This window comes from Fukomys damarensis, unplaced genomic scaffold (genome assembly GCF_012274545.1).
Source record: "Fukomys damarensis isolate Sample0158 unplaced genomic scaffold, DMR_v1.0_HiC HiC_scaffold_19, whole genome shotgun sequence".
NCBI lineage: Eukaryota > Metazoa > Chordata > Mammalia > Rodentia > Bathyergidae > Fukomys > Fukomys damarensis.
This window is the reverse complement of record NW_022900931.1, coordinates 63,203,958-63,220,995: the sequence shown is the minus strand read 5'-3', so window position 1 is coordinate 63,220,995 and position 17,038 is coordinate 63,203,958. Positions and strand designations below refer to the sequence as shown.

Here is a 17,038-nt window from a genome sequence, read left to right as displayed (position 1 = left end):
TGGCGCGCTCGGACGCCTGGGTGCCTGGGCGCTGCTCTTCTTCCTGGTCACCACCCTGATCGCCTCGGCGCTCGGCGTGGGCTTGGCCTTGGTGCTGCAGCCCGGAGCCGCCTCTGTCAACATCTCTGCCATCCAACTCACAGAAACGACCCACCGTGGCAAGGAGGTGCTGGATTCTTTCCTGGATCTTGTGAGGTCAGACGTCCCCTCCCCGCGTGGGGTGGGGTGGGCCCCCTGCTCAGAATATGGTGGACACGAGAATGAAGTGTCCCTTCCCAGGGTGGCTGTCTGGGGGCTCTGGTCACTAGAGAGAGGGAGACCAAACTCCTGGGAGGGCTTGTAAATCTGGGGACCTGGGTATATAAGCAGGACTCTGCGTGAGGGTGATAGGCAAGGAGGTCTTGGAGAAGGAAGAGTAATGTTTGGGAGCCGTGGGACATAGCCCTGTCCAGAGGCAACAGACCCTGTGGGGACAGGGAGCCCGAGGACCCCCAGCTGGACAGAAGCTTCATGCTAACCCACCCCAACAGCTGCATATCTGTGGCAGTGGGAGAGAATCTTTGGGTGTCCAGGGGCCCCGTGATAATGGGGCTTTGGGGATAAAGATGTGGGATGTGTGTCGGAGGGATTGGGACTCTTGGGTAAGGAGCTCCTGGAGGACCTGAGGGGATCTGAAGAGCTCTTTCTTCTAAGTCCCAGGACTGCCACACCACGTGTCACCCAGACACAGATGTCTCTTTCTGAGCCTTTCTTCCCTCCCAGTTCAGCTGGCCTGGCCACTTCCCTCTTCTGTCTTCTAGGTCAGCCCTGCCACCCTCGAGGGTAGCAGGTTTGATTCCTTGTACCCTCCACTCCCCATAGACGGTGGGGTTCCCCTGGCCTTCACCTTTAAGGCCTCTGACTCAGTGTCTACAGGCTGGGGACTTCCTGGAAGTCGGGGGAGGAAACTGTGAGTCATGGAACAGGGTCTTCCCACCCTGGGGACATTCATGTGGCGAGACGGGAGATGTGCGGGGCTGCTCTCCGCGTTTGCAGCGGGTGATACCTCCTGGCCGGGTGAGATTAGCTGGAAACCGGTGGGCACACCCACTCTGGGCTGTTTGTTTATGAGCACCAGTTCCTTACGCCCCTCACACGTGGCCGGCCACAGTCACTCAGCCTTCTAGCCAACGGACCCGCAGCTGGACACAGCACCCAGAGGCACTTAGACACGTGGCCTTACAGCAGCTGTTACACACACACACACACACACACACACACACATACACACACACACACTGTGTGCTAACACCCTTTAGGGGTGTCCAGTGGTGCCGCCTGCCTCAGGAATGCCTGAGCCCACCCTTAATGCTCAGGTCTGGTGCACACCCATGAGACCACCCATGTCACGCTGCTCCACCACACAGCCTGGCCGTGCTGGCACTGCCCGTGTCTGATCTTACCCTGGTCTTTGGGAAAGGAAGGATGCAGGGAGTGAGGACTCCAAGGTAGCTTCAAATCCCAGCTCTGTCGCTTCCTAACTGGGCCTTTGTTTGTTGCCCTTGTGTGCCTCAGTTTCCCTTTTTGTGAAATATGGTGTAGTGTTGGTCCCCAGGCCGCTGTGAGGATAGAATAAGTTAGGGTGACTGCAGCCTCGCTGGAACAGGACTGGACCTCTTTGGCTGCTCCTACTTCTCCTGGCAGTGGCAGGACCCACTGCAAGTGCATGTGCATATTCATGTCACACTGGGCCTCCCCTGCTGTCCCCTCTTGGCCTCTCACTTCCGCTTTCTTTCTTCTTTTTTGGGGGGTGGTACTGGGGATCAAACTCAGGCCTTTGCACTTGCAGGGCAGGTGGCAAAACCACTGAGTCAAATCCCCAGGACCTCACTTCCACTTTCTAACACGCCCAGATCCTCCTGAATCACACCCTTCCCTGTGCCAGGGCCCCTCAAAGACCAGCCCTTTTCTCAGTCCTCCAGGAAGTAGCTGATGCAATACAGCCCGGGTGTTAAATTTGCTGCATGGGTGGAGCTAAGGCCGGGGTGACCCTTCTCTGAGGCCCAGCATTCTTTACTTCCAGCCCACAATCCCCTGGGCCCGGAGTGCCAGCCCTTCAGGGGCCAGAGGAGGCCAGCTCAGACTCCCCCGCTGGAAGGTGTGCAAGCCATTCCAACTGTGTGTCTGAGCCCTGGCAGGACATGTGTGTGTGTGTGTGGTCATATTTCACATTTGGGTGCTGATGGGGCCTCAAAAGATCCCTGCACTCCCCTCCAGGAGGCCAATCTACCCCCAGCCAATGCGCTCCTGTCCTCCCCAACCACAGTTGTGTTTAATAACTTCCTTGTCTGTTTCTACAGAAACATCTTTCCCTCCAACCTGGTGTCTGCAGCCTTCCGCTCAGTAAGTCCTCAGAGGTGTTCCCTGGTGGTCATGGGGGACAGGAAAGGAGACAGCCCCTTGTAGCCTTGCCACCACCCTTTGTGCCGTGCCTGGGAGAATGCACATGGCCACACGTTACATGTGATTTTCTGGGGTTCTTGGGCAGCCCGGCACTTTCCCCACGCGGGGAGGGAACATGGGCTTGGAGCCTCTTGTGGGTTTTCATTCTAGCTGTGTGACAAGTGGTTGGCCATTTGGCTTTGCCACTGAGCTGTGGTTTCTACCTCCAGGAAATGGGGTGCTAAGAGACCTGTTATGGTGACGGGGGGAAGTCGGCTTAGGGCAGGCTCTGAGCACGTTGCCCTGGGGGGACGAGGGGCTCGTGACAGTTGACCCTGACTCTTCCCATCCTGCCTGCAGTACACCACCACCTATGAAGATGGACATTTCAACCACACCAAGGTGAAGGTGAGTGCAAGGGGCTGTGGGATCAGGATCCTATTGTGGTTTTCTGGTCTTTATCTGCCTTCTGGGTCTTCTATCAGGTGTGGAATTTGATGTAAACTCTGTGATCTTTGGCGCTTTGCAGCCTTTTGCACCTGCTACATGCACCCCAACCTGGCAACCAGGGGGTCTTCCCACAGCGTAAGTCTGACTGGCTGTGCCCCCGCCGGAGCCTGTTGGGAGACTCAGGCTGCTTGCCGCCGTCCATGCACGATGCGTCCCTACAGGGTCGGACCCCAGCCTCTCTCCCCCAGCCTCATTTCACAGCTGCTCTGTTCAACTTTTTCTCCAGCTGCCATGGACTTCTAGTTTGTTTTTTGAGACAGGGTCTCACTGTGTAGCCCAGGCTGGCTGGCTGTGGTGATCCTTCTGCCTCAGCCTCTCAGGCATGTGCCACCATGCCCAGTTTCTTTACATTCTTTGAATGCACAGCTCGGGCTCATTTCTTGGCTGTTGAACATTATTTCCTGCCTGGAAACTTCTACTGCTCCTCTTTACCTGGTTTACCTCTCCTGTCTTCAACTCAGGTGCCTGTTACTTTAGTTAGCCTTCTCTGAGGCCCCTTGCTCCCCAGGCTGGTACCTCTCTCACTACCCTCCCTCGCCGGGGCTCCCCAGTTCCTGCTCTCTCAGTGACCCCTGGTGACATCTGTTTCCCCTGGACGCAGAGTGATCTGGTCTGTCCTGGCTCTGCTGGGTCTTGGTAGTGCCTGGGACGAGCTCTCTGTGGCCGGGCAGCCGGACTACGTGACCCTCCTTCCCCCCCCGCATCTGTTTCTCACCAAAGGTGGGTAAGGAAGAGGATGGCATGAACATCCTGGGCCTGGTGGTGTTTGCTATCATCTTCGGTGTGGCCCTGCGGAAGCTGGGGCCCGAGGGGGAGCTGCTTATCAACTTCTTCAACTCCTTCAATGATGCCACCATGGTGCTGGTCTCTTGGATCATGTGGTAGGTGGTGGGAGACAGGTGGCGCATGTCTGTGTGGGGTCAGGGGAATCCTTATCCACTCCCTGCAGCCAGAGGGCCTGCATTCAACTCTGACAGTGACTTCCCAGCACTCGGGAGGCTGAGGCAGGAGGATTGCTGTGAGTTCGAGACCAGCCTGGGCTACATAGTGAGTTCCAGGTCAGTCTCGACTACATAGTGAGACCCTGTCTCAAAAACCAAAACAAACAAACAAACAAACTCTGCCAGTGACTATTCCCAGTTTCCTCACTTATAAGATGGCAACAGAGCTGAATTCCATGGGTGCTAAGAATCCAATGCTGGCACTTCATTGATCTTTTTGGTTTTGAACCAGGGACTGAGCCCACATCCTTCACACTGAGCTACATCCCCAGCCCTTTAAAATTAAATTAAATTAAATTAATTAATATTTTTTGGAAACAGGATATCATTAAATCTCTTAAGTTGCACAGGTTGGGCTTGAACTTGGGATCCTCATATCAGCATCCTGAATGCGGGGATTATAGGCAGGTGCTACCATGCTCAACCTTTTTTATTTTTTGGAGACAGAGTCTTGCTAGGTAGCCCAGGCTGGCCTCAGACATGCAGTCCTGGGGATGCGCTCACAAAAGGACCTCACTCGTTATGACGATTCCTCGTGATCAAAGGTTCAGTGTGTTGTAAATGCCTCATAGGTGAGAACTGTTAAGATCTGAAGCTGTGACCTTTTTCTTTTTGATGATGTGCTGAGAAGGTATTGGTCTGAGTCAGACCTGCTTCGTCACAAGCAAGTCAGCAAACAAGGGACCACACATAGTGGACGCTTCTGTCCAAATTGGGAGGGTACTCCTCAAAGTGTCGATGAAAACCCTCAGGCTTTTATCTCCTGGCTGGGAGTGGTTCCCAAACATCAGTTTGAGTTGCCCTGGGCTCCTCCTGACGCGGGGGGAGGCCGGGGAGTGGGTGAGCAGCAGTGACCGGCTCTCTGGGTGACTAGGTACGCCCCTGTGGGCATCTTGTTCCTGGTGGCCAGCAAGATCATGGAGACGAACTCAGTGCTGCTCTTCACCAGTCTTGGCAAATACATCCTGTGCTGCCTTCTGGGCCACGCCATCCACGGGCTCCTGGTCCTGCCCCTCATCTACTTCTTCTTCACACGCAAAAACCCCTATCGCTTCCTGTGGGGCATCGTGACGCCCCTGGCCACCGCCTTTGGGACCTCCTCCAGGTGCGCCTTGTTTGCCTGGGCAGGATATTTAGGCAAAGGGACGTGGATTGGGATTAGGTGTCAGAAGGCCCTGAAATTTCCTTTGGGGACAGTAAATCTGGGTACAGGGGCCGAGCTGCTGTCAGTTTCTCAAGGTCCTGGTTACCACCCCACCCCTTCCCATTTTAGGAAACTACGGCCTTAGATTCCTTCCTTCCTTAGGTATTGGAAAAGGTAGCAGTTTGTACACTCAGGGGTGTCCAGGTTACTCATTTTAGAATCGTGGCGTTTTGCAGGATCGTCAGTGCCTGTCTTTGGGCTGTGGCTGGAGAAAAGCCCGCAGCTGGGAAGGGAGCTGGGGAGATGGGCCGGCTCTGGGCGGAGTGGGCCCGGCCCGGGCTCGGCTCGCAGTGCAAGGCCCTGACTTCTGGCTTCCCTGGCAGCTCTGCCACGCTGCCGCTGATGATGAAGAGCGTGGAGGAGAACAACGGCGTGGCCAAGCATATCAGCCGCTTCATCCTGCCCATCGGCGCCACCGTCAACATGGACGGGGCGGCGCTCTTCCAGTGTGTGGCCGCCGTGTTCATCGCGCAGCTCAACCAGCAGCCTCTGGACTGGGTGAAGATCATCACCATCCTGTGAGCGCCCGAAGACCCCTGGGCCCATCTGGCCCCTCTCCTCCCAGCACTGCGGCTGTCTCTGACCTCGGCTCCCCTCTCCCCCCTCTCCCCCGCAGCATCACGGCCACGGCGTCCAGTGTGGGGGCGGCTGGCATCCCCATGGGCGGGGTCCTCACCCTGGCCATCATCCTCGAAGCCATCAGCCTCCCTGTCAAAGACATCTCCTTGATCCTGGCGATAGACTGGCTGGTGTGAGTGTGGGCTTGGGGGACGGGGCCCCCCGGGAAAGCTGGGCCAGTGTCTTTGGGCACCTGTCTAGGCAGAAGAGGAGAGGCAGGAAGAGCTCCAGAGGGAGAGTCGGCATCTGTGGGGCTCTGAGAGGAACCTCAGAAAGGCAGTAAGCCCACGCGGCGCACAGAAGTGGTGCTTAGGCCCGGGAGACCCTACCTCGAATAACAAAACAAAAACGTGAGAGCTCAGTGGTAGAACACTTGCCTGGCATTCATGAGGTCTGCGTTTGATCCACAGGAAGAAAGTATAAAAATTAGAAACCAGTTCCACTTCAAAAGTAAATATGAAGGCCGGGGATTTAGCTCAGTGGTTCCGCCGCCTGCCTCGCAAGCACAAGGACCCGAGTTCGATCCCCGGTACCAAAATAAAAAAAAGTAAATATGAAGGCCGGGGATTTAGCTCAGTGGTTCCGCCGCCTGCCTCGCAAGCACAAGGACCCGAGTTCGATCCCCGGTACCAAAATAAAAAAAAGTAAATATGAAACTCAGCCCAGTGGCACAGTGGTCTGCAATCACAAGCATTAGAGAGGCTGAGGCAGGAGGATCCCAAATTTGAGGTCTGCCTGGGCGGTTTAGGGAGACCCTGTCTTGAAACGTAGTGATTCCAACAAGAGAGGCAGGAGGGAGACATGGGCCCTTCGCTTATCTCCCTTCTCATTTTCCTTCCTGCCCATTGTACCCTTTTAGAGACCGGTTCTGTACCATCATCAACGTGGAGGGTGATGCTTTTGGGGCTGGACTCCTCCAAAGCTATGTGGAACGTTCAAAGCTGCAGAGCTCGGAGCCCCAGCTGATCCAGGTGAAAAGTGAGGTGCCCCTGGATCCACTGCCGGCCACCCCAGAGGAAGGGAACCCCCTCCTCAAAAGTCGTCACGGCCCTGCGGGGGGTGCTGCCCCCGGTGAGAAGGAGTCAGTCATGTGAAGCCCGGGAGGGACGGTCTTTGCCTGCTGGGGCCACGCTGGACATGAGCTTCATGAGGGTCGGGTGACAGACAAGCTGGGGCTGGGTGGGGGCTGTGCACTCCCGGGAGCCGGGGGTCTGTTCCCCTCCGGGACAGCAGATGGGGTGCTGTGCGTGCTGTCTCCCCACGTTTTCAGCACCTGTCTCCCTCCCAAGGTGGTAATGTCTCCCCCCACCCCAGAGCCAGCTGGCCCCTCATCTCAGGGTACAGGAGAGTCACCCCATGGTGTCTGACCCCCTCTGAAGGGGATGGTCTGGCGGATGCTGACTGGTGGCTGAGGGGCATGGTGGAGTGGATGCCTGTCTGGCGGTGGCCGTGGCTGCGTCACGATGTGTGTCTGTTGGGACCACCTAACTCTCCAGCACGTCCCATCTTGTGCTCAGGCCTCGTGACCCTCCCCAGTAGCAAACACTCCCAGGAGCCCTGGGGCCAAGGAGAAACACTGTTACTCCAGAGGACATTTTTAGCAATAAAATTGGGTGTTGAGTATGTTTAATTAGGTGTTTTAAAAATTTACCTAAGGGCCGGGGACTTAGCTCAGTGGCCTCACACACCTGCTTTGGATGCTCAAGATTCCGAGTTCGATCTCTGGTACTGGGAAAAAAAAAAAAAAGAATTTATCTAAAAACATGAGCCACGACAACAAAAATGTGTGATTCATTGGAAGAAAATCTATGCATCAAAACCCACCACTGGGTCAGGCACAGCTGTGCACGCTTGTAAATCCCAGTTCCTTCCTAGCAGAGGCAAAAGGATCACAAGTTCAAGGGCAGCCCACGCAACTCAGTGAGACTTTGTGGCTGGGGTGTTGCGTCAGGGTAGCACGCCCCTGCGTTTGATCCTGAATACCACCACCAACAGCGACACCTCACTACTGGAAAACCACAAGGAAATACTGCTCGCTGTACACATTGGCAAAAACAAGGCCTGTGGTTGTGAAGGAAGGTAGGATACTGAATACAGAGGGCAGTGTGGGGCAGCTGGACTCAACTCCATGAGAAATGGAAATTGGTTTATACAAAAACCAGTATACAGGCTAGGCATGATGGCACATGCCTGTAATCCCAGCACTTGAGAGGCTGAGGCAGGAGGATCTCAGAGTTCAAGGCCAGCCTGTGCTACAAAATGAGACCCTCTTTCTAAAAAAAAAGAAACCTGTTCACAAATGTTTATTATAGATTTGGAGATGAAGTGTATTGGGGATTGAACTCTGGGGCTTCTCAATGAGCTACATTCCTAGCCACTCCCCTTTTAAAAAAACTTTTGAGACAGAGTCTTACTAGGTTGCCCACGTTGGGCTCAAACCTAAGTTCTTCTTGCTTCAGCCTCCTAGAATGCTGGGATTATAGATGTGCCCAATTTAGACTTTTTAATTAACAAAGTAATCGTACATAGTTACAAGGTGCAGTGTGATGTTTCAGTACATGGTATGTAATGTGTCATCAGCATAATATTTATCTCCTCGGACCTAAATCATTTCTTTGTGTCGGGAACATTCAGAATCCTGTGTTATGGTTTAGTCCCGTTTTTTGATGGTGTGGACCATGGGAGTGCTGAGTATGGGGATGGATTGACTTCATCCCGGGAGTCCCCCCGCCCCGAAGACCTGCAGTTAGTGGTTGGGGCCTGGTTGGAGGTGGGTGGCTGGGGGCGTGGCCTAAACAAGGCGTTCTGGTCTCTCCCTCCCTGTCCCCCGTCCCAGCTTCCAGCTGCCTGCACCAGACCCTTCACCGAGCCATTTCTACCTTGGGGCCTTGAACTGAGCCCTGAGCCAAAATACACTTCTTTTCTTTAAGTTGTGGTCACTGGGTGCCATGTCCAGCAGGGGATAGCTGACCGATACAATTAGCTACTGAAATATTTGGTGCCGGGAGAACATTAGGAGTTACTTCAATCCAGAGATGCATATCTCTTTATCTGTTAACCACCCTTGCTCCATCCTCCCTTTGGTGGGCTCTGGTAATCTGCAAATGATTCCAGCTGCTCTGTGCATGACTGCCAACATCTGGGAACGAATCAGGTGGAAAAGCTGGCAGCTTCATACAATGATGACGGCAGGGCGGAGGGAACAGGACTAATACATGCTGTGACCTGGATGAGTCTCTCCGAGAAACTGTAGAAAGAAGCCAGGCACAGTGGTGCAGGCCTGTAATCCCAGAAGTAAGAAGGCTGAGGCAGGAGGATCGCCCTGGGTTCAAGGCCAGCCTGAACTATAGAGTGAGACCTTGTCTTAAACAAAACAAAACTTTTTGTTGTTGAAAGAAGTCAAAGCTAAGAGTGTACAGTGTGTAACTACCATTTACATGAAGGTCTAGAGAATACGTGAAATTGGTCTCTGGTGAGAAATCAAAGGGTAGTGATGCCGGGGTCCAGCCTCAGCGAGAGTTCAGGTCCTGAGGAGGAAGGTTGGAGTTGGTGCTTGTGAAGGAATGAGACACAGTCTGTAGGTATGAGGTGCTGTGCCTTCCAAACAGTGGAGGACGTCTTCATTCATACCACGTAGTAAAGGTTACACGCGGAAATCGGCATATGTTTACAATTTCTAGATTAAAAACTTTTAAGATCACATACCTATTTTATTATTGTTATTTCTGGGAACATTTTATCTGTTGCCTCCGCTATTATTAATCAAACAATTTCCTAGTAAAGGCGTAAATGAAAGCAAAATCAAAAGAACAGTCCAAGCTTGCCACCATTTTTCAAAGTTCAAACGTCTATTTGGGCTAAAATGCAAAGACTGCAGCCAACTCTTAGCAGGTCACTAGGTTTTAATAAAGAACTACTGTGGTTCTTAACTTCTTAGTTAAACTTTTATTTTATATAGTCAGAAAGCAAGTATTTTGCACTTACTAAGCCTTTCTATAATAACTATTCCGCTGCCTGGCAATAGTATTTACTTGTTCTTTAGTGTGTAGTCATCACTGCGTTCCTGAACATTTCACTCTTTCTGCAAAGGGCAAATCTTGACATCTTACTCACTTTTTATCTTTCCACACCATTCTAACTTCATGTATGTAAGCCCTAGTGTAGGAAACAGGTGGGGGGGTGTCTAGTGGCCATGAGATCACTCTACCACAAACCTTTGGGCACCTCTCTGGGATTTTTATAAGTAATTGGACACTTGAAAGAAAGCTGGGGGACTCTTGTCAGAGTGAAATCCTCAATTTTTGAAAAACTGGACACCCCTTCAAAGAAAGTCCCTGGATCAGGGGTCGCGCTTAGGGGTTCAATGACCGAGAAAATAGACACATATTTCTCAGAAGTAGCTTGTACAGGTTTTTTCTTCTTTCTTTCTTTCTTTCTTTCTTTCTTTCTTTCTTTCTTTCTTTCTTTCTTTCTTTCTTTCTTTCTTTCTTTCTCTCTTTCTCTCTTTCTCTCTTTCTCTCTCTCTCTCTCTTTCTTTCTTTCTTTCTTCTTTCTTTCTTTCTTTCTTTCTTTCTTTCTTTCTTTCTTTCTTTCTTTCTTTCTTTCTTGCTAAGAGCTCAGGGGTCTTGAACTCACAATGATCCTCCTGCCTCAGGCTCCAGAGTGCTGGGATTACAGGCACGCGCCACCACGCCCGGCCGAAAGGTTTTTTCATTAAAGCCAAATTTCCCGTAATTACAATTAAGCCAATCAAAAGTGCAAGCAAAAATAAAAGGCGGAGCGATGCCTTCAACCTGAGGCCCGTCATTACTGGAAATTTGTCAAGCAGCAATAGAGGAACCGTGGGCCTCACCATAGTAAGCCACCATGCATACTGACTGGACAGGAGAGAACCTTCTGGAAGAAAGTAAGCCTTGTATTATGTTTATATGAGTAGTGATTACACAGCAGTTTGTATTCGGAAAAATTACAGAACCTGTACTCTTAAGATTGGTGCTTTGAGGCCAGGGATTTAGCTCAGTGGTACCATGCCTGCCTTGCAAGTGCAAGGTTCTGAGTTCATGTAGCTTAATGATACATCTTTTTTTTTTTTTTTTTTAGCTTGCCTGAGTTCCTAGTCCCATCTCTGGACTGCCAAAAAAATTTTTTTAAAAGATATGTATAATTCAAGCCACACATGGTAATGCCTGCAATCCCTCATTCTGAGAGGCTGAGGCAGGAGGGTGGCAAGCCCAGCCTGGGCAATTTACTGACTTGATAAGACCCTATCTCAAAAAATAAAAGAGCAGGAATGTAGCTCAAATTGAAGGTCCTGAGTTCAATTCCCAGCATTGAAAACAAACAAACAAACAAACTTGTACAAATCATGGCAAATGCATTTCCCATTGTAACCACCTACATAGGATGTAAGTGTTCCTTGGTATCCGGTATATCATGATTTAAATAGCCCCAGTGTGATGACTTGCTTTTTCTAAGAAAACCCCGCATCCGCTATTTGAATCGAAAACCTGGGGCTGGGGGTGTAGCTCAGTGGCGCAGTGACTGCCTCGCAAGTGCATGGTCTGGAGTTCCATCCCCTGTTCTGAAGAGAGAAAAAAAAAAAAAAAGAAGAAGAAAGAAAACCTGATGTGGGGCCGGGGATTTGGCTCAGTGGTTCCGCTGTCTGCTGCGTCGTGGAAGTGTAAATCCTGTTCCACGCTGATGCTATCTTCCTGCCCTTCTGAGGTCCCACAGTCGACCCGAGGCACCACCAGCAGGATCAATAGTAGATGTATCTGGGTTTATCTTCAGCATCCTCTTGGTTCAGTTATACCTGGTGATCACTGTAGAATGGAAGGGAAACAGAGTTCATATCAGATTCTGGGCAACTAATGAGCACATGTTGATTAAGTAGGTAGTTGGTGTTTTAAATGCTCTCTGCTACATCATAATCCTTGGTGGGTTAGGATAGGGGTTTGAGTGTCTTCATATCAGGGGAAGTTGGTTAGGGTTTTTGGATGAGGCTAGGATAGCATTACAGTCAGATGTGGTGACTCACAGCTATAATCCCAGCACTCTGGGAGGCTGAGGCAGGAGGATTACAAGTTGGATCCCAGTCTGGGCAATTTAGTGACTTAGCATACTCTGTGTCAAAATTTAAAAATAAAATTTAAAAGGGCTGAGGAGTAGTTCATTGAGAAGATTTGATAATCTCTAGTAACACACATACGTACATACACATGCACAAAAGAAAGTACTTTATGTAAAAAATTGCTAATTTTTTTCTGGTACTGGAAATTGAACCCAGGAGTACTTTACCACTGAGCTACATCCACAACCCTTTTTTATTTTTTAATTTGAGACAGGATCTCACTAAATTTCCCAGGAGGGTGATCCTTCTGCCTCAGCCTCCCCAGTAGCTAAGATTACAGGCATGTATCACTGAGCCTGCTAGCTTCTTCATTTAAAAAGTTTGCTGGACACATGTTGCTACTTTGTTTATTTTGTTTTTGTTTTGTTTTGTTTTGAGACAGTGTCTCATTATGTAGTTGAGTCTGACCTGGAAGTCACTATGTAGCCCAGGCTGGTCTCGAACTCCCAGTGATCCTCCTGCCTCAGCCTCCCGAGTGCTGGGATTACAGGTGTGCGCCACCATGCCCAGCTGCTACTTTGTTTAAAATATGGCTCTAGACTGTAGAAAAGTTAGAACCATTTCTGATTTTCACTATATAAACTTAAGTAATCTATAGACATAGCCCCTAAATTCGGTGAATAATCATAGTGAACATTTACTGATAACTTTTATTGTGATTATTGTGCACATTTCTTTTTCTAAACAGGTCACTGCAGTGGTTCCAATTATTTTCATCTCCTTCTTTTACCTGGGGTAGACTTGAACTTGAGACCTTCCTTCCTCACCCTCCTCAGTGGCTGGAATTACAAATGTGCCTCTATGCCCAGCTGGAAAACAACTTAAGATCAATGGTCTTAAACATTTTCAAAAACCAGTGGACCAGACCGGGGATTTAGCTCAGTGGTTCTGCCACCTGCCTCGCAAGTGCAAGGTCCTATGTTCAATTCCCAGTGCCAAAAAGACAAAACAAAAAACCCCAAAAGCAGTGGACTGGCTAGTCATGGTGACGCAGACCTGTAATCCCAGCACTTGGGAAGTTGAGGCAGAAGGATCGCCTAGAGTTCGAGGCCAGCCTGGGCTACATAGTGAGTTCAAGGACAGCCTCAACTGCCTAGTGTGACCCTGTTTCAAAACACAAACAGTGGACTGTCTTGAAACGAGATCTGTGCAGGTGTCTGTGACAGGTGAAAATGGTGGCTTTAATGGAAGGAGAGGGTTAGGAGTCCCCTGTGCCACCTCCTCTAGAGACTGGTCCTCAAAATCCGAATCCTCCAGTGTGTCCCCTGTGCCTTGCAGCTGGAAGAGCTGGACACCAGCAAGGCCTGGCCCTTGGTGTCACCAGGCAATGAAGCCATCAGAGAGCTTGGGACTTCTGGTTCTCCTGGAGTTGGCTCCAGCCTGGTGTTGGGGGCCCCAGGGCTGTCAAGGTGGCAGAAGCAGGGCTGGCACGTGGGGCCTCACGGGCCATTTTATTTTCTTCCCTCCTGGCATTCCCTATTCCCTACTCTGGCATTCCTGTCTTACATTCTGGCTATCAGCAGCCCCATTTTCTCTGCACTCAAAAGAATCCACAAGCTGGGAGTGGCGGCAAAGACCTGTAATCCCAGCACTCAGGAGGCTGAGGCAGGAGGATTGCTGAGAGTTTGAGGGCAGCCCAGGCTACATTGAGGGTTCAAGGGCAGCCTGGGATATGTAGCAAGATCCTATCAAAACACAAAGCCCAAGGGCTGGAGATGTAGCTCAGTGGTTCCGCCTCCTGCCTCGAAAGTGCAAGGTCCTGAGTTCTATCCCTGGTACCAAAGAAAAAGATATTAGCCAGGCACTGTGGCGCTTGCCTACAACCTCAGTACTTGGGAGGCAGAGGCAGGAAGACTATACATTTGAGACCAGCCTGGTGAATACAGTGACTTAGTGAGATCCCGTCTCAAAATGAAAATAAATAATGGCTGGGGATATAGCTCAGTGTGAAGGCCTTGGGCAGTCTTTAGTATGGGGAAAAAAAAAAAGAATAGTAATTTATAATATGCATTCAATGTGTGAATCTGTGGGCCACCTCCTCAGAACCCAACATGGTAGAAACACACTCTGTTGGCGTCTGATTGCCAGGAGCTGACTGCAACATGATTTTCCAACATGGCAGATAATCCTTGGCCGAGTTTCTAACCAGATAGAAGCTTCCTTATTTTGCATGGTGGTTTCACTTCCTGGAAAATTCAACGGTTGTTAAATCCTCACAAAAAACACTTTGTGTTTACTGGAGTGAGCTGGATTGGGAGCTCAGGTAATTATTACCAGTATTTTCACCTCCCAGTAAGGCTGAAACATTGGCAATGGTAGGGGTACAGTGGTTGCTAACCTATCGAAATAGTTCTCTTTAATCTGTGGAGACCTGCAGTCACCTGATGATTCTCAATTTAATAGAAAGTTTCCGGAAGCACTGATGTGGTTCTCCGGATCAAATCACAGCTGGGGTAGAGTCATTATGATAGTGATGGCTCTGAAATCACGTCAGCTGAAGTGATGGCAAACACCTATAATCCCAGCACTCTGGGCAGCTGAGTCAGAAGGGTCCTGTCTGAGCCAAGCCTGAGAAACTTTAGTGATTCAGCAAGAGTGTTTCTCAAAATAAAAAAAGGACCCAGGGATACAGCTCAGTATGAAGGCCCTGGGTCGACTTCCCACTACTGGAAAAAAAAAATCACATCCACAATTTCTTTCATATCTTGTTTTTTTTTTTTTTTTTTTGAGATAGGGTCTTACTGTGTAGTTCAGGCTGGCCTTGAACTCAGAATATAGCCCAAGCTGGCCTCAAACTTACAATGATCCTCCTGCCTCAGCCTCCCAAGTGCTGGGATTATGGGGTTGCACCACTACACCTAGCTACACATCAACAGTTTCTTTTAATTTCTTTTTCTCCTTTTGGTACCGGAAATTGAACTCAGGACCTTGCACTTATGAGGCAGGCATGGGAGCCACTGAGCTACATCCCCAGCCCACATCAACAATTTCTAAATAATATCATTTCAACAATTTGAGCATGAGTTGAGTTTTACCTTATGTTCTTTGGTAACGTTCTAAGGATGTATGATTACATAGGTAAGTCACTTTGATTATGGAGCGAATAAAAACGTGTTTAAAATTTGAAGCATATACACCAATATAAATTTCTACGACCATGCCAGTCGCAAAGTGTTTTACATAGCACCTCTCCTTCCCACGTGTCCAGTAGGAAGGCCCTGCACCAGAGACGAATGACAGGCGGAGGGACGCTGTCCCCTGGGGAGTCACTCCGCGTGTTAAACGCCGTCTTCCAGCCAGAGCTATGCCTTCTGCAAGCCAAACATTACGTTAACGCCCAAAGTCGCTCTGGAATGCTGCGGCTTCCTGGGGCAGAGGGACAGCAAGGGCTAAAGAAAAAGACAGTAGAAGGGCTGGGGACTTGGCTCGGTGGTTCTGCCGCCTGCCTGGCAAGCTCAAGGGCCTGAGTTCAATCCCTGGTAACCCCCTCAAAAAAAGGATACTCAGGGGATGTGTGGAATAAGTCACTGGGATGAGGCAAGAACGTAACTTCTATCCATATTCACTTTTTATTTTAAAATGTAATAATTTGTCTTATACATTGATAGCAGCATTTGTGCATAACTTACGAACACACACACACTGAAGTACATGCCCAGTACCATTTATCTAACCCTGCGCCATTTCTGGAAAGAGAGCAGGGAAGAAGTCAGATGTGGGCTCTGGAGCCCGACAGCCGGCGTTCACGTCCCCGATCCACTCGTTCTGAAGCTCTCTGCCCTCGGGCGAGGGACGTCACCGCAGAGGTCTACAGAATGGACCGATAGCAGCTGTCACTTCAGAGGGGTGAAGTGAGGACAGACAAGTCAGGGTGTGTTTAACGCTGCGAGTGACGCGTGGTGCCTGACAGATAAGGGCTCCGTCACTGTGAGCCGGGCACAAGTGCTGAGAGCTGAAGTACTGAGGTAGGGTAAGGAGTGAGCTGGGATCCTGACCGTTTAACCACAGCCCACCGCGCTTGGAGCTGTTCCCTTCTCGGCAGTTCTGGTTAAAAGCAGCAGGGAGCTCACAGTCCCGCAGGGAAGGAATTACACTGCAGAAGGCGGGATGGCCACTGCTGTCCCACCTCCCACAGTGCTTCTGAGAAGGCCAAAAGCTGAAGAGAGCGATGGCTATGGAACCCCGTCGCTGGGCTGTCAGCCTGGCGGCCACAGGCCACCAGGAGCGGCACAGACACGCCCTCTAGTGGAGCAAGCAATCCCAGCAGCCAAGGTCAGGCGAGCTTATTGCCTCACAGGGCACTGGATGACAAGTTGAGGGCCCTGGGAATGGAAGAGGAAACTGAGGCAAAGACGCCGCCCCAAAGTGGTAGTGTCAGAATCCAGGACCTACTCTCTTTCCCAAACTGTCCCAGATCGGGACACGGGATACTTCTTCGAGGTCTGGGACTGTGCCGGGCCCCAAAGAACGGCATGACATCCCTGCCCCTGTCCAAATGCCTGCAGCTCCGCTGATTACTCGGATAACCCAGGATGTCCCGTCACATCGGCCGCTCAGTGGGCAGAACCACTGGAGAATCTCCGGGTGTTGCTTCCGGTCCTGGTTCTTCCTGCAAGAGCCTGGTTCTCTCTTCCTCCCAGGGCTCCCGGTCTCCAGCACACTCCATCACAGGAAGGTTCTCCACACCCAGACGGACCCCAGAAGATAAAGGACTATTCCGTGCGAATATTCCCCCAACGGGGGTAGGGGCTTCAGCCATCCGTCAAACTCAGGAGTGCGGGGTTAGGGTATTCCGGGTTCTCAATGACCCCAGGCCCGAACTTGAGCTCCAGAAAGCGGCGGTAGTTATTGGGGGCCTGCGCCACAAAGCCGGCAAAGGGTAGGGGCACCAGAGGCTGCAGGAAGTGCTCGGGGAACTCGACGTCCTGCCGGTGGTCCAGCCACGTGTCCTTGGTCATGACCCCGTTGCGGGGGTAGAAGGGCCACAGGTCCACGTGCAGGTGGTTCGTCTCGCTGTACTGCACGCGGAAGAAGTCGCCCTCCACGGCCTTCTCCCACACGAAGCCGCGCTCGTCCACCACCGAGCCGGCCTCGGCCCCCCGCAGCTGCTCGCAGTTGCCCACGTCCTCCAGGTAGATGCCCAGGTCCACGTCG

At 51.0% G+C, this 17,038-nt stretch overlaps 2 protein-coding genes across 3 annotated transcripts in view; one reads left to right on the top strand and one right to left on the bottom strand.

Moving 5' to 3' along the window:
• The first annotated feature begins 2,354 nt into the window (after positions 1 to 2,354).
• Slc1a5 (solute carrier family 1 member 5) lies at positions 2,355 to 7,942 on the top strand. Of its 2 annotated transcripts, XM_019210103.2 has the most exons (7): positions 2,355 to 2,382; positions 2,782 to 2,829; positions 3,652 to 3,812; positions 4,843 to 5,037; positions 5,460 to 5,654; positions 5,753 to 5,887; positions 6,614 to 7,942. In XM_019210103.2, exons 3-7 carry the CDS (start codon positions 3,673 to 3,675, stop codon positions 6,846 to 6,848), a joined length of 900 nt encoding a protein of 299 aa, XP_019065648.1. In that variant the 5' UTR covers positions 2,355 to 2,382; positions 2,782 to 2,829; positions 3,652 to 3,672; the 3' UTR covers positions 6,849 to 7,942. The 2 variants fall into 2 exon arrangements, with proteins under 2 accessions (XP_019065648.1, XP_019065649.1); XM_019210104.2 differs by lacking the exons at positions 2,355 to 2,382; positions 2,782 to 2,829; positions 3,652 to 3,812 and adding an exon at positions 3,987 to 4,504.
• A 7,489-nt stretch (positions 7,943 to 15,431) lies between these two features.
• The window catches only part of Fkrp (fukutin related protein), an 8,859-nt gene continuing 7,252 nt past the window's right edge, over positions 15,432 to 17,038 (bottom strand). Inside the window, exon 3 of the mRNA XM_010640919.3 lies at positions 15,432 to 17,037. Within this exon, the coding sequence (XP_010639221.1) occupies positions 16,636 to 17,037 (402 nt within the window). The 3' untranslated portion in view covers positions 15,432 to 16,635. The remainder of the gene's footprint in view (position 17,038) is intronic.